The 15,591-nt window shown below is 43.0% G+C and overlaps 1 protein-coding gene across 1 annotated transcript in view; it reads right to left on the bottom strand.

Annotated features, from left to right (window-relative positions):
- The window catches only part of LOC309557522 (heparan sulfate glucosamine 3-O-sulfotransferase 2-like), a 110,295-nt gene extending 96,839 nt beyond the window's left edge, over window positions 1-13,456 (bottom strand). The window contains exon 1 of the mRNA XM_082260269.1: window positions 12,714-13,456. Within this exon, the coding sequence (XP_082116395.1) occupies window positions 12,714-13,234 (521 nt within the window). The 5' untranslated portion in view covers window positions 13,235-13,456. The remainder of the gene's footprint in view (window positions 1-12,713) is intronic.
- Between the last annotated feature and the right edge of the window lie 2,135 nt (window positions 13,457-15,591).

Here is a 15,591-nt window from a genome sequence, read left to right as displayed (position 1 = left end):
ATCACATTTCTTATGCAGATAAAATTAAATGATATGCTCCAGATGAAGCTTTTCGTAGCAAAGCGAAACATGTTGAGCAAAATGCAAAATATTGTATGGTGAAAACCAATCACGATTTCAGTTGACCCTGTTGACCGGCATCTTGATTTTCCGGGTATCCGTCGGCAGGAACCTCCTGAAGCAAAGTATACTGTTTCTGATCATTGTTGAATTGCAATTTTTCTGTACATTTAACTGTATACCGTGTCATGAATGAATGTATTTTACAATATAGACCACATGTAGGTCTCATTTTCAACATAAATCTATCTGCCTGTAATTTCTTTTAATTGATATCCCCAATAAAAAAGTGATTTTATATAATCAGTGTGTCCGAAATCCTTGTTTCCCAACCCTTCCATTTCTAATGATTTATTTAAGATTAATGATCAGAAACAGTATACTTCGCTTCAGGAGGTTCCAGTTTATAGACCCTATTACCAGCCAGAAGAATGTCCTGGTTAGCGTCTGTGTAGAGATGAGCTAACCAGGACATTCTTCTGGCTGGTAATAGGGTCTATAAACTGCTATGAAAAGACCCCTGTGTAGAATACAATGTACTGTATTTATGCAATTGTAATGTCAACACGCATATGATTTTATAAACCAATTTCTGCTGTAATACTGATTTCTCTGTCGAAATACAGTTTACATCTTTTAATTATTTGTTTTCTCAATAAAAATTACATATTTTTTATACTACATGCTTCTAATACATTGTTTCATGTTGGCACCCTGTTAAAAAGTCCCCTACATACGATCATCAGGAGCAGGTGAATTCATTTTGGGTTGCTGTTTGGTGGTAAGTTATGATAATAGCAAGGAATTTACAGCTAAATTTAAAAAAAATATATTTATTTTTTTTATGCTATTTTGGGACAGATTCATTAATAATACTAAAAAAGAAAACCAGGAGATAGCCATTACTATTTACCACCAAATGAAAGCCCAATTTGTCCTAAAAAAAATGTATGTATAATCCACCTGGATGCACAAAGTAGTTGTGATGATATGTATGGTTTTAATAACACATGTCAAAGTTGCAAAATTGTGCTTAGCATTAACATTTGTTTTACCCTTAGGTGCAAATTAGTTAAAGAATATGTGTTACCCTAAATATTATTTTTCTATGTGTGTATTCACATATGTGAAATTTATACATCATAGTCTCCATCATTTTCATGTACTTCTTCCATCTAAAGTACCTGGCTGGTCTTGCCAGTCATATTTCTTAAACTGACCACTCAAAGCACAGAAGCTAATCTATTCCTGTGTTTTGTCAGTTTTCACCCATTTATCGGCTTTTCAGAGGTACAGGACAGACACACAGCATGCCTGTATTTGGTAGTTTGTTTAGGGACCAAGCCCCCCTCCCAATCACATCCTGCCTCTGGCACACACCCCCTCCCAATCACAGCCGGCCTCTGGCACACACCCCCTCCCAATCACAGCCAGCCTCTGGCACACACCCCCTGCCAATCACAGCCTGCCTCTGGCACACACCCCCTCCCAATCACAGCCTGCATCTGGCACACACCCCCTCCCAATCACAGCCTGCCTCTGGCACACACCCCCTGCCAATCACAGCCTGCCTCTGGCACACACCCCCTCCCAATCACAGCCTGCATCTGGCACACACCCCCTCCCAATCACAGCCTGCCTCTGGCACACACCCCCTCCCAATCACAGCCTGCATCTGGCACACACCCCCTCCCAATCACAGCCGGCCTCTGGCACACACCCCTTCCCAATCACAGCCTGCCTCTGGCACACCCCCCCCCCAATCACAGCCTGCCTCTGGCACACACCCCCTGCCAAACACAGCCTGCCTCTGGCAAACACCCCCTGCCAATCACAGCCTGCCTCTGGCACACACCCCCTCCCAATCACAGCCTGCATCTGGCACAAACCCCCTGCAAATCACAGCCTGTCTCTTACATATGCCCCTTCCCAATCACAGCCTGCCTCTTACACATGCCCCTTCCCAATCACAGCCTGACTCTTACACATGCCCCTTCCCAATCACAGCCTGCCTCTTACACATGCCCCTTTCCAATCACAGCCTGCCTCTTACACATGCCCCTTCCCAATCACAGCCTGCCTCTTACACATGCCCCTTCCCAATCACAGCCTGCCTCTTACACATGCCCCTTTCCAATCACAGCCTGCCTCTTACACATGCCCCTTCCCAATCACAGCCTGCCTCTTACACATGCCCCTTTCCAATCACAGCCTGCCTCTTACACATGCCCCTTCCCAATCACAGCCTGCCTCTTACACATGCCCCTTCCCAATCACAGCCTACCTCTTACACATGCCCCTTCCCAATCACAGCCTACCTCTTACACATGTCCCCTGCTCGAGCACAACCTGCATCTTGCCTCAGGCAGAACAGACTGTGCAGCACAGGCACACTTCGAGATTGATTTACTAAAACTGGGGCGTGCAATATCTGGTGCAACTCTGCATAGAAACCAATCAGTTTCCAGTTTTTTTTTTTTGTGTCAAAGCCTAATTGAAAAAGCTGAAGTTAGAAGCTGATCAGCTACTATGTACAGCTGCACCAGATTTTACACTTTTCAAGTGCAGAAAATTAAGCCCCTATGTGTGTGCACAGTGTCCTCTAACCCAGTCCCCCAGTCTGATGACTTGAGTCTCTGAACTCCATGCAGATATAAAAATAATACAAATTCCTTCTTTTTCCAGCAACCTCAACCTCCCGTGTTTCCCCACTCTTGCTTCCCTCTTCTACCCTATTATCCTAGACCCCCTCCCGCTCTACCCCTCCCTCTTCATCTCCTCTTTTTTTTTTCTTTTTCCTCTACTTTACTCTTGTTTCCAAGCTATTCCTATTCCCCTCAGTTCTCTCTTCTTTCCATTCCAAGGGCCACCAGAGTCCAATACCCTTTACATGCATTGGCATGCTACTGAAAAAAATGAATCTCCTTTACCATAACACTCCTACTAGTTGGTAATATTTGTATGCTATTTGTATATTGGCCATATGTGACCCACTCTATAGCTCTGAAATCTTATCTTTATTTATTTTTCCATGCCTTGCACCTGAGAACTACATTCTGCGCACATTGTCCCAATGTACCCCAACGGCTACTTTTGTACTTTACTGGGGACTGTTATTTTTTGGTGTAATGTTTGCACTTTCTTGTACCTTGTTTTTTACACCAATAAAAAAAAAAATTGAACAAGAAAAATAATACAAATTAATGTGAATTACAATTATAATTACCTGCGGTACTTCCTCTTTATTAGTGGCCTTGTACATACTCAATCCTCGGACTTCAACGCATCTTAGTTACTGGCCTGAAACAAGTATGCAGCTGGTGAAGTCAAGGTGACGTCAGAACTCCTGATCTGCATACTTTTTCTGGCCAACACCTCAGAAATGAAGGATCAGCATGACGGCCAGGAAACTACAATTTTCAGAAGTCAGCAATGGCAGCCCCCATATTTTTGTCAGCAGGTTTCCTGTAATAAAGCTGTGCAATGAGCAACAATGCCAAAGTTTAATAACCCAAATCAGCCATTAAAATTTCAATGTGGTATCAGTTTATAGCAGTTAAAATAATGGCAGATGATTTCTAATTGGTTGCTTCTGGCCGTTTCACTTTTTACAATTTCCTTTGCCTCATTTAATAAGTGCAGACATTCTCACTGGCGTTCTTATAGAACTAAGGTTCCTCTTATACCATATACAGTGGTGGGCATTCTACTAGGACTGAATGCCACTTATCTAAACGGATGTTAACTCTGGTCAGTTCTGTGTGATATGAGCATTGTACTACCTAAAGAGGACTGCCAATGCTGGACCATGGAGGAAGCCGTGGTGAAAATTTGGGGTTGGGTAAATTATGATGGCCAGGAGGGGACTGACAGACATTCCCTGGGTGCCTCTACCACTACCCCTTTAGCTGCAGAGGCAGTACCTGGGAATGTAAACATACTGCGGCCACAATGCTTTGCTTCACAGCTGTGGCTTGACTTATACCCTCTGTTGAACATGATCCATTCAAGTAAATGGAGCTGCTCTGAAAGCGCCCCACAACTTTGTGCAATGCACATGGTTGCAGCATGCTAGTGTGGGGTTGAAGCGGTTAAAGCAGGTGGTGAAGAGGCAATACAACACCTCCTTATCGCCTTTCAAATGCTCTCTGAAGAGCAATCCGAATACCGATTGACCAAAAATGACCGAAGACCAAAATATGAACAAACCCTTAATATTTTTTTATTTCACAGTGTTTAGAATTTTATCTGTTTATTTATTTATTTTTTTACCTTTTAGTGTTGGTCTTTGGTGAAATATCTCACTTTTAGGGCCGGTTCACATTGGTGCGATGCCACACATTACATGTGATTTGCACCGCATTGCTGTTCAGATCACATGCAATGTCTGTGCGATGGGAATTCAGCCATACAAACTGATTTGCAAACCAAATTTGCATCGCATTCAGACCAAACTCGTGCAGGACCCTTTTTTTTGTCTGCCCCAAAATCGCATTGTATGGGTATTCACACCTCTGATCTGATTCCTGTTCAAATTCCCAGTTCGCACTGTGATCTGCGAACCGATCTGGGGGTGTCATTAACTTTGTATTGACACCCTCAGCGGTTCACAGATACAAAGTTAATGACACCCCCAGATCGGTTCGCAGATTGTAGTGCGAACTGTGAATTCGGACAGGAATTGGATCGCATAAGTGTGCTGCATTGGGTGGCACACAGGGGGATTGGAGCAGTGGAGGAGACACACGGGGGGGAGGGGGGGAGTGGAAATTGGATGGGTGGGTACTGGGAGCAGCCACTGTAGATTCCCCTGCCACACAGTCAGCGGGAGGGAGAGGAGGAGAATCGGCTGCTCTGCAGGGTGATTGGATCCAGATTGGATCAGGGGGATTAGCTCCTTCTGGCACTGGGCTCCAAGATATAGCCTGGATCTGAGGGAATGCTGAGATTTCAATAAAATCTCAGGACAATCCCACCTATTCAGGGATGGTTGGGCGGTATGCAGAGAGCAATGTGCTGTCAGTAGGGTGGCAAAGTAGCCAGGGTGTTTATCAGTGAGGGGCCAAGATGGTTAGAGAGGGGTGTCAGTGGAGGGTGAGGGATCCCGGAAGAAATAATTTTCATGGGAAGACTGGGGAGGGGCAGCAACTGCAGAGGTGTCTAGGTAAGGATGATTTTCAGCATATGGGATGCAATCCACCTTCTCATGAGGCAACCCTCAGCTATCTTTCACCTGACTTGCTCAGTGCTTTCGCTTACAACCCAAACTGAGCAGTATGCCTCTTGAGAGCAGAGAAAAGAGTGACACTGCCAACCACATATCCATCGGCAGAGTTGTGTATCCTCTTCTTACAGCACACTGCAATTGTCAGCTCATCACTCTGAAGCTGGGTGCCAGATCTACAGCACGGTACCTGGCAGAGTAGTGGCCAGAAGGCTGGATGTAGGATAAGATGCTGGACAAGTGCGTTGCCTTCAACACAGCTTACTTGGTGAACTTTGCCGATCCTGTGCTCTCTGAAAGACCTCTGGCTCTAATCACGTGCTTCAAAAAAGAAAAAATATATATATATTCCCATATTGGAATCCATGCGTCAGGCGCCCTGCATGTAGATTAGGGGGCGGGACGCAGGACGCATGGATAGGGGGGGGTGGCACCCCTGCACCCACAATGGACGGGCCGCTACTGCCATAAAGCATGTCATTGAATGCTAGGACTGCAAAGAAGATGGGGGGGGTAGCTGAGTTGTCATGCTGACAGAAATTCTCAGTGGGTTCAGTGTGTGAGCACACATATTGCACCCGTTGAGGAGCCCAGTGCTGGAACTTGTTACAGCAGTGGGCTCCGGGACTCCAGCCCAGATCTGCAGGACCCCGGAAGTTACTTTAAATCTTGGAACGGTTCTGCAGAATCCAGGACGGTTGAGAGGTATGCATTAGAGTCTACTGTTCAAGGACCTGTAGAGCATCTCCTCTCATCTTTCAGGTTAATACCTACTGACACCAATGACAGCTATTTTTTGTCTGTCTGTAAGATATATTCTTCCCACTAACCACTAATGTACAGGGAGCACTTCCAGATTATTTCCTAATTAATGGGGTATCTTTTCCACTAATAAACCTCTTTTATTCACCACAGTGAAAGAGGGCACTTCTCTACTGGCCACCAATATAAGGAAGCCATTCTTCCCAATGACCACTAATGTAAAGAGGCCCTTCTTCCACTGCCGACCAGTGTAAGGGGGTGTTTCTTCCACCTACACTGATGTAAAGGATCCATTCTTTTACTGACCCTAATGGGGGGGGGTTCTTCTCTATTGACTTTTAATGAAAGGTATATTCTTCATGCTGACCACCAATGTAAGGGGGGCTTCTTCCACTGACCAGTGATGTAAGTTGCATTCTTCCCATTGACCATAAATGTGAGGGACAATCATCCCCTCTGATAATCAATGTCAGAGACATTCTTCCCAGTGACTACCAATGTGAAGGACATTCTTCCCTCTGACTACTAATGTGAAGGACATTCTTCCCAGAAGACCACTTGTGTAAAGGACATTGTTTCTCATTGACTACCAAATGTGGGGGCACTTCTGCACTGACCACCAAAGCAGGGCTATTTTTCCAAGACTGAATGGCACTCACATAATGAGCTGGTCAGTTCTGGAGTAGTGTAGGCCCAGTCTGTGTGATGTTAACACCCCCCCCCCCCCCCTTTGGGTATGTATAGACAGGATGGGCTCAGATGCATTGGTAGGATGATGTGATCGTAGATCGTAGATGTAGAAGTAAAATAAAAAATTGACACGAGGGTAGAAATTTTTATAAAATTGAGCTCCACTGTCAGTCTGAGAGTGGATACTGCTCACCCTTAATCTCAGACATTTCTACAATTGAGAACATGAGCTCAGGTAAACACGTTTTTTTTAAATACAGGGACCCTCCATCACTGCATGCGAATACAGCCCCACTGATCAATAATAAAAGGAATTCTTCCCACTGACCACCAAGTTAAGAAGACTTTTCTCCATGACCACCAGTGTAAAGAGGAACAACAGTTTTAACTGTGTCAATTTAATTTCTAATAATGATGATGATGATAACTATTATTTGTTTCATTTTTGATTATTACTGAAACAATTTTGTTGTATGGATAAGGGAGGTGTTAAAAACGATCCATGTGTATATGCTGAATATGCTATTGGGCGTATGGCTGTTGACAGCTGGTGAGTGCTATAATACATGAAGCTAACACGCAGTGAGCTGTAAATATAATACATTTTATGCACAAGTTCCCTTATACCTATACATGATTTCAAGAATTCTTCCAGATTAGAAAGCTTGAAAAATCACAGTGAGATCAACAAAGAGAGCAACATTAGCTCATCTTAAGAAGCCCTAAACTTTTTTTGCAGATAAAATGGGGACAACAAGAAGATAAAAGTTAGCCAACATGTTTCAGGAGCCAGACAATCCCTCTTCATCAAGGCTTAAATTAAAAAGGAAGAGCTTTCTATATGAATCTAACTATAAAAGCTCCTAGAAAGTGTTCTATATTAATAATGGAGTATTATTAGTTGCAATGGATGTGTGCTTGGGAGACTCGCGCACCTTGAAAAAAGCAGCCTTACAGGGATTATTCATGGGATATATGTGACAGATACAGCAACTTTGGTGGAATAGACTCTGGTCAGCTCAGTAGATTGCTTTAAAAAAGTCTGGATTCTTTCCTAGGTGTAAAGAATATAACTGGGTACTAATATTTATAGGTAAAATTGATCCAGGGAGTATCCGATTGCCTCTCGGGGAATGAGGAAGGATTTTTTCCCCTGCTGTAGCAAATTGGATCATGCTTTGCTGGGGTTTTTCGCCTTCTCTGGATCAACTGCGGGTGTAGGATTGTGTATATGGGATTGTATGGTTGGGTTTTCTTTACTGTTTTTTGTTTTTTTTATTGGTTGAGCCAGATGGACTTGTTTCTTTTTTCAACCTGACTAACTATGTAACTTTGAGTAAGAGTTTGTGGCTGATGGCCCCTTACGATTGCAGAAAGTAACTGTTACTTTTTTGCACAGTTTTTTCAACCTGATCATTTAGCTAAAATTTCCTTTTCTCCGTAGACAAAGGAATAGTTATTTTATGTTTATACTGTTTTTTGTACCATCGATATGGCAATACGGAATATTAACATGTCACTTTTTTTAACCGTTTTTAGTGAAATATCTGTCCATGTGTGATAGGATCAATTTGATTATTGTCATTTTTCCTTTAAACAATTTGCTACCATTTAATTAGGAAATGATTATACACATATAAAACATTTAGGGTCAGTGGTGTGAATCCCAATCATGACATTATTTGCATGGAGTTTGCATGTGCTTGCATGCATAGGTTTCCTCAGGGAAACGTGCTGGTAGGTTAAATAGAGCCCTGACTATATTGGCCCTAGTATGTGTATAAATGCATGCCACAAAAATTGTCAGCACTACATAAATACCTGTAATAAATTAAAAATGAAATATAAATATATATATATATATATTAATGAGCGTGAGTGTGGGTGTGCGCATACACAAACACTTAGAGCACTAAGCTAAAGTGTAAAATCCAATGCATATTTCCATATATTATTGCAAAGTGTAAATTAATTGCCCACTGGTGGCAACCTATGAAAGAAGGAATTATGACTTCAGCTATACAGCACATAATTCTAATTGTGAAAGGTGATTCCAGGACACAGAAATTGTTAATGTTTGCAGTGAGACTGAATAGACAAGGTCATTAATAATTGTATAGAATATGATGATTTAGGAAAAGGAAGGAATTATGTGCTTGGGTTCACACAGTACAAAGTTCCTAAATGCTTCCTTTTTTATTCTGTGTAAGACATGGGTCTATTCTCACTTTATATAAAACAGAGATCTCCAGTGATCCTGGACTTTGCTGCTCGGACACACCATAGTGATGGTATTTGGGATGAAGCCACTGCAGGTATATCCTCCTGCACATCCACATTATTACAATCCATCAATCATTATCAGCCGTTTGGTGCTGTTTGTGCAGCAGTGCAAGGCTTTTAGGTAACCACTTGCAGTTGTAATAAATGATTTGTATTTCTAATGGGAGTTGTAAAATGTGTCAGGTTAACATTTCAGTAGCTCCTAAAATCTTTAAAGAACAAAATGACAAAGGGAGCTGAAAAGAGATATTGGATGCTCCAATCAAACTGTACTTACAGTAGCTCCATATACCATGTACCATTTTGTTAGAACAAATTTGGGACAGTGAGATGTCTATGAGTAGATCATTGGCAATGGTAAACTCTCTGTATGTTGTGTTATTATTCTCTCTATGTTTGTCCAGGTTCCCTCCTAGATCTACAGGTTTCTTCCATATAGCCAGGTAGGAAGGTTAACCAGCTTTTACCCAAATCTAGGACATGTGTGTGCCTTTAAACAGCACTAGGCAAATTAGATTGTAAGCTTTGGTGCTGAAAATTATATATAAAGGATTTCACATATAGCCAGGTAGGAAGGTTAACCAGCTTTTACCTAAATCTAGGACATGTGTGTGCCTTTAAACATCACTAGGCTAATTAGATTGTAAGCTTTGGTGCTGAAAATGATATATAAAGGATTTCACATATAGCCAGGTAGGAAGGTTAACCAGCTTTTACCCAAATCTAGGACATGTGTGTGCCTTTAAACAGCACTAGGCTAATTAGATTGTAAGCTTTGGTGCTGAAAATTATATATTATATAAAGGACTTCCATATAGCCAGGTAGGAAGGTTAACCAGCTTTTACCAAAATCTAGGACATGTGTGTGCCTTTAAACATCACTAGGCTAATTAGATTGTAAGCTTTGGTGCTGAAAATTATATATAAAGGATTTCACATATAGCCAAGTAGGAAGGTTAACCAGCTTTTACCTAACTTTAGGACATGTGTGTGCCTTTAAACAGCACTAGGCTAATTAGATTGTAAGCTTTGGTGCTGAAAATTATATATAAAGGGTTTCACATATAGCCAGGTAGGAAGGTTAACCAGCTTTTACCCAAATCTAGGACATATGTGTGCCTTTAAACATCACTAGGCTAATTAGATTGTAAGCTTTGGTGCTGAAAATGATATATTATATAAAGGACTGCAACATTTAGGTTTGGTATATGAATGGATACTCAAAGTAATAAAAATAGTATTTTTGGTGTTACTGAGGTTACGCCATTAGACCAGCCTTTCTCAACCCATTTACACCAGAGGAACGTTTGAAATCATTTTAAAGTCTCCAGGAATCTCTGCTAAAATGAATTATTCAGGGGGTGAATGGGAAGAACATTCCTTACTTTGGTGATCAGTGGAAAGAATGCCCCCCTTTAGAGTGGTTGTATAAATTTACCTTTTACAGACAGCTCAAAAAGCATTGGTGTTATGCTGATGACTCTGACATGTAGCATGGTACCCAGAACTATGCAGGCACCATTGGATGTGAGGTCAATTAACCACAGCTGAAGGAAGTCCTAGCAACCTCTGGAGGAACCTCAGTTGAGAATGGCTGCATTAGACTGGAATTTGGAATGGGGCATAGATTTATTAATACGGTTCTGTGTAGCATGTAATAGACTATGGACTATGTTGGTACTATATTAAAAATAAAATGTGTATGTACCCATACTCTGGCCATTTATAAGAAAATACTTGATAATGGCAACCTGTGTTCTCCAATCAATTTGCAATGAATGCATGCTAAACACATTTCTCTTTTGATAGTGTTTTCTTCCAGAGTACAAACTCATCCCTGAGTCAGAATCTGTCCAGCCTGCTAAAAATTCTCTGACCACCTCTAAAGATTTTCACTACTCTGCATGAATTCTTAAACAACATATTAGACCTATGCTGGTCAACTATAGTACATAACGATCAGATCTTTTCCATATCAATTTTAAGGCTTTTTATATTATTACAAATTCATCCCTTTTTTTCATCTGGGTCAGGAACTGTCCACTCTGCTAAGAATGTTCTGACCATTTCTGAAGATTTTCATTACTCATTAAGGCTTCTTATATAACATAGTAGACCTATACTGGACAATTAAAGAATATAATAATTGGAGCTTTTCTACTGCATAATGCATTAGACTTGTACTGTATAGTGACTAATTATGGAACATAACAATCAGATATTTTCCATATCACTTTTTAAAAATTCTTATATATTTTACCTTTTTGCTGGCAAATAATAATTCAATCTTTTCCATATAACTCATTAAGGCTTCTTATATAATATATTAGACCTATTTACTGGCCAATGATAGAACATAATTATTAAATATTTCCCATATCCCTCTATGAGGCTTCCTATATAACATATTAGACCAATATACTGCCCAATTATAGCTCCTAATAATTAGATATTTTTTTATATCACTCTGTGAGGCTTCCTATATAACATATTACACCTATATACTGCCCAGTTATAGAGCATAATAATTATATATTTTTCATAACACTCATTAGGGCTTCTTATACAACATATTTACACCTATATACTGCCCAATTATAGATCCTAACAATTAGATATTTTTCATATCCCTCTGTGAGGCTTCCTATATAACATATTAGACCTATATACTGCCCATAGAGCCTAATAATTTGATATATTTTTTATATCCCTCTGTGAGGCTTCCTATATAACATATTAGACCTATATACTGCCCATAGAGCCTAATAATTAGATATATTTTCTATATCCCTCTGTGAGGCTTCCTAAATAACATATTAGACCTATATACTGCCCAATTACAGAGCCTAATAATTAGATATATTTTTATATCCCTCTGTGAGGCTTTCTATATAACATATTAGACCTATATACTGCCCAATTACAGAGCCTAATAATTAGATATATTTTTATATCCCTCTGTGAGGCTTCCTATATAACATATTAGACCTATATACTGCCCAATTATAGAGCCTAATAATTAGATATTTTATATCCCTATGTGAGGCTTTCTATATAACATATTAGACCTATATACTGCCCAATTATAGAACATAATAACCAGATCTTCTCTATATAGGATGTAACACTATGTACTATAGGTGTACTCCTAGTTAATTAAACCAGTAACCCATATCACCCATCACATCAGCTTACAGCAAAAGAACAATGAAAGCTAACATTTGATTGGCTGGTTTGGCTTCCAACACTTTTCCCTTTGCTGAAAGATGTTGGTCTTTTTCTCTAGAAATCTATTTAGTTGCGACATTTTGGTCTAACCTTTGCCCATCCTGGCGATCTGATGCCAATTTGTGACTCCTCCAGTCTTGATGTCCTAAAATGATCTATTATCTCCTGTGCCACCAGTGCCAATCCCCCCCCCCCCCCTCCTTTCCAAATGGCAATCTCTACAATATTTACGGGTGAATTTACATTGGAGTTTATTTAACAAAGTAGCAATTTCAGTAATAAATATTTACACATGGAAAGATAAGTAACATTTCTCACATGGACACAGATTTCACTGATAGAAAAGACAAGCTGGGAGGCTTATGATAGCTGATCAGTGGCTGTAAAGTGTCATTTTTGGCTACTATCCCTAATGACAATGTATGGATTGTTTGTGAAATAATAGGGAGCCTGTCAGTGCCCTTACCTGTACCAGTCCAGTCCCCTCTCGTAGTTCCTATCGAAAAAGTGGGGTTCAGTGCCCATGGCTCTCACTTCTGGGTGCACCCTAATAAATTCCAGCACTGCCCTGGTGCCACCTTTTTTAACCCCTACGATGATGGCCTGGGGGAGCTTTTTGTGTCCGTAGCGAAGGGCAGTGGTGCTGTTGGCAGGGGGGTGAGTGTGGTGCTGGCTGGGTTTTGGAGGGGTGCCCGTTATCTGGGAGGGTTCGGTATGGTTCCTGGCAGTCCATTCAGTGTACGGTGGATCGGTGCTGGGGGAGGTGGCAGTAGCTCCGGAGGGTTGGCAGAGGGGCATCTTCTGTAGGAGTTTCTTGCCCCCCAGGATCGGAGGGTAAGGTGGGCAGCTGAGTTGCTGGTAGCCTCGGCTGTGCATGCCGGAGTGTCCCCGGAGGAGCAGGTTGTAGCAGAGGAGGGTGCAGGACAGGCAGAGGGTACATAGGAAGAGGTATCTCCTGGCCCTTCGGGGGCTCACTCTGGGTGCCATGACTCCATGCACAGGGGCCACATCGTGGCCCCTCCGGGCTCCTGCATGTGTGACTGTCCCGGTGAAGCTGCAGGCAGAGCCCGGCACTGAAGGCTGGCACACCCCCTCCGTCTGAGATCAGCTGCTGGAGGAGGGAGGGAGGGCTCACCGGATCCCCCCACCCTGCTCCGACTATGGGGCACACACACCGAGCTGGGTACCGTGCCCTGACACTGCCTGCAACATCACACAGCGCACCCACATATGTACCCTGCCTGCCACATCACAGAGCACCCACATATGTATCCTGCATGGTATATCACAGAGCACTTACATATGTACCCTGCCTGCCACATCACAAAGCACCCACATATATGTATCCTGCATAGTATATCACAGAGCACCTACATATGTACCCTGCCTGGTATATCACAGAGCGCACCCACATATGTACCCTGCCTGCCACATCACAAAGCACCCACATATATGTATCCTGCATATTATATCACAGAGCACCTACATATGTATCCTGTCTGGTATATCACAGAGCGTACCCACATATGTACCCTGCCTGCCACATCACAGAGCACCCACATATGTATCCTGCATAGTATATCACAGAGCACCTACATATGTACCCTGCCTGGTATATCACAGAGTGCACCCACATAGGTACCCTGCCTGGTATATCACAGAGCGCACCCACATAGGTACCCTGCCTGGTATATCACAGAGCGCACCCACATAGGTACCCTGCCTGGTATATCACAGAGCGCACCCACATAGGTACCCTGCCTGGTATATCACAGAGCGCACCCACATATGTACCCTGCCTGGTATATCACAGAGCGTACCCACATATGTACCCTGCCTGCAACATTACACAGCGCACCCACATATGTACCCTGCCTGCCACATCACAAAGCCACCCACATATGTACCCTGCCTGGTATATCACAGAGCGCACCCACATATGTACCCTGCCTGCAACATCACACAGCGCACCCACATATGTACCCTGCCTGCCACATCACAAAGCCACCCACATATGTACCCTGGCTGGTATATCACAGAGCGCACCCACATATATACCCTGCCTGGTACATCACAGAGCGCACCCACATATGATTCCTGCCTGGTACATCACAGAGCACCCACATATGTACCCTGTCTGCCACATCACAGAGCTCACCCACATATGTACCCTGCATGGTATATCACAGAGCGCACCCACATATGTACCCTGCCTGGTATATCACAGAGCGCACCCACATATGTACCCTGCCTGGTATATCACAGAGCGTACCCACATATGTACACTGCCTGATATATCACAGAGCGTACCCACATATATATCCTACCTGCCACATCACAGAGCGCACCCACATATGTACCCTGTCTGCTATATCACAGAGCGCACCCACATATGTACCCTGCCTAGTATATCACAGAGCGCACCCACATATATATTATGCCTGCCACATCACAGAGCGCACCCACATATTAACCCTGCCTGGTATATCACAGAGCGCACCCACATATGTACCCTGCCTGCCGCATCACAGAGCGCACCCACATATATGTACCCTGCCTGGTATATCATAGAGCGCACCCACATATGTACCCTGCCTGCCACATCACAGAGCCCACCCACATATGTACCCGGCCTGCAACATCACACAGCGCACCCACATATGTACCCTGCCTGCCACATCACAGAGCGCACCCACATATATGTACCCTGCCTGGTATATCATAGAGCGCACCCACATATGTACCCTGCCTGCCACATCACAGAGCGCACCCACATATGTACCCTGCCTGCAACATCACACAGCGCACCCACATATGTACCCTGCCTGCCACATCACAGAGCACACCCACATATATACCCTGCCTGGTATATCACAGAGCGCACCCACATATGTACCCTGCCTGCCAAATCACAGAGCACACCCAGATATGTACACTGCCTGCCACATCACAGAGCGCACCCACATATGTAACCTGTCTGTTATATCACAGAGCGCACCCACATATGTACACTGCCTGCCACATCACAGAGCGCACCCAGATGTGTACCCTGCCTGCCACATCAGAGAACGCACTCAGATATGTACCCTGCCTGCCACATGAGAGAACACACCCAGATATGTACACTGCCTGCCACATCACAGAGCGCACCCAGATATGTACACTGCCTAGTATATCACAGAGTGCACCCAGATATGTACCCTGCCTGGAATATCACAGAGTGCACCCAGATATGTACCCTAACTGCCACATCACAGAGCAACCCAGATATGTACCTTGCCTGGTAGTGCCGGAACAAGGTCATATAGAGCCCAGGGCAAACATGCCAAACTACCCCCCCCCCC

The sequence above is a fragment of the Pelophylax lessonae genome (assembly GCF_965119305.1).
Source record: "Pelophylax lessonae genome assembly, chromosome: 6".
NCBI lineage: Eukaryota > Metazoa > Chordata > Amphibia > Anura > Ranidae > Pelophylax > Pelophylax lessonae.
Note: the sequence above shows the minus strand (reverse complement) of the source record. Positions and strands in the feature narration are given on the sequence as shown.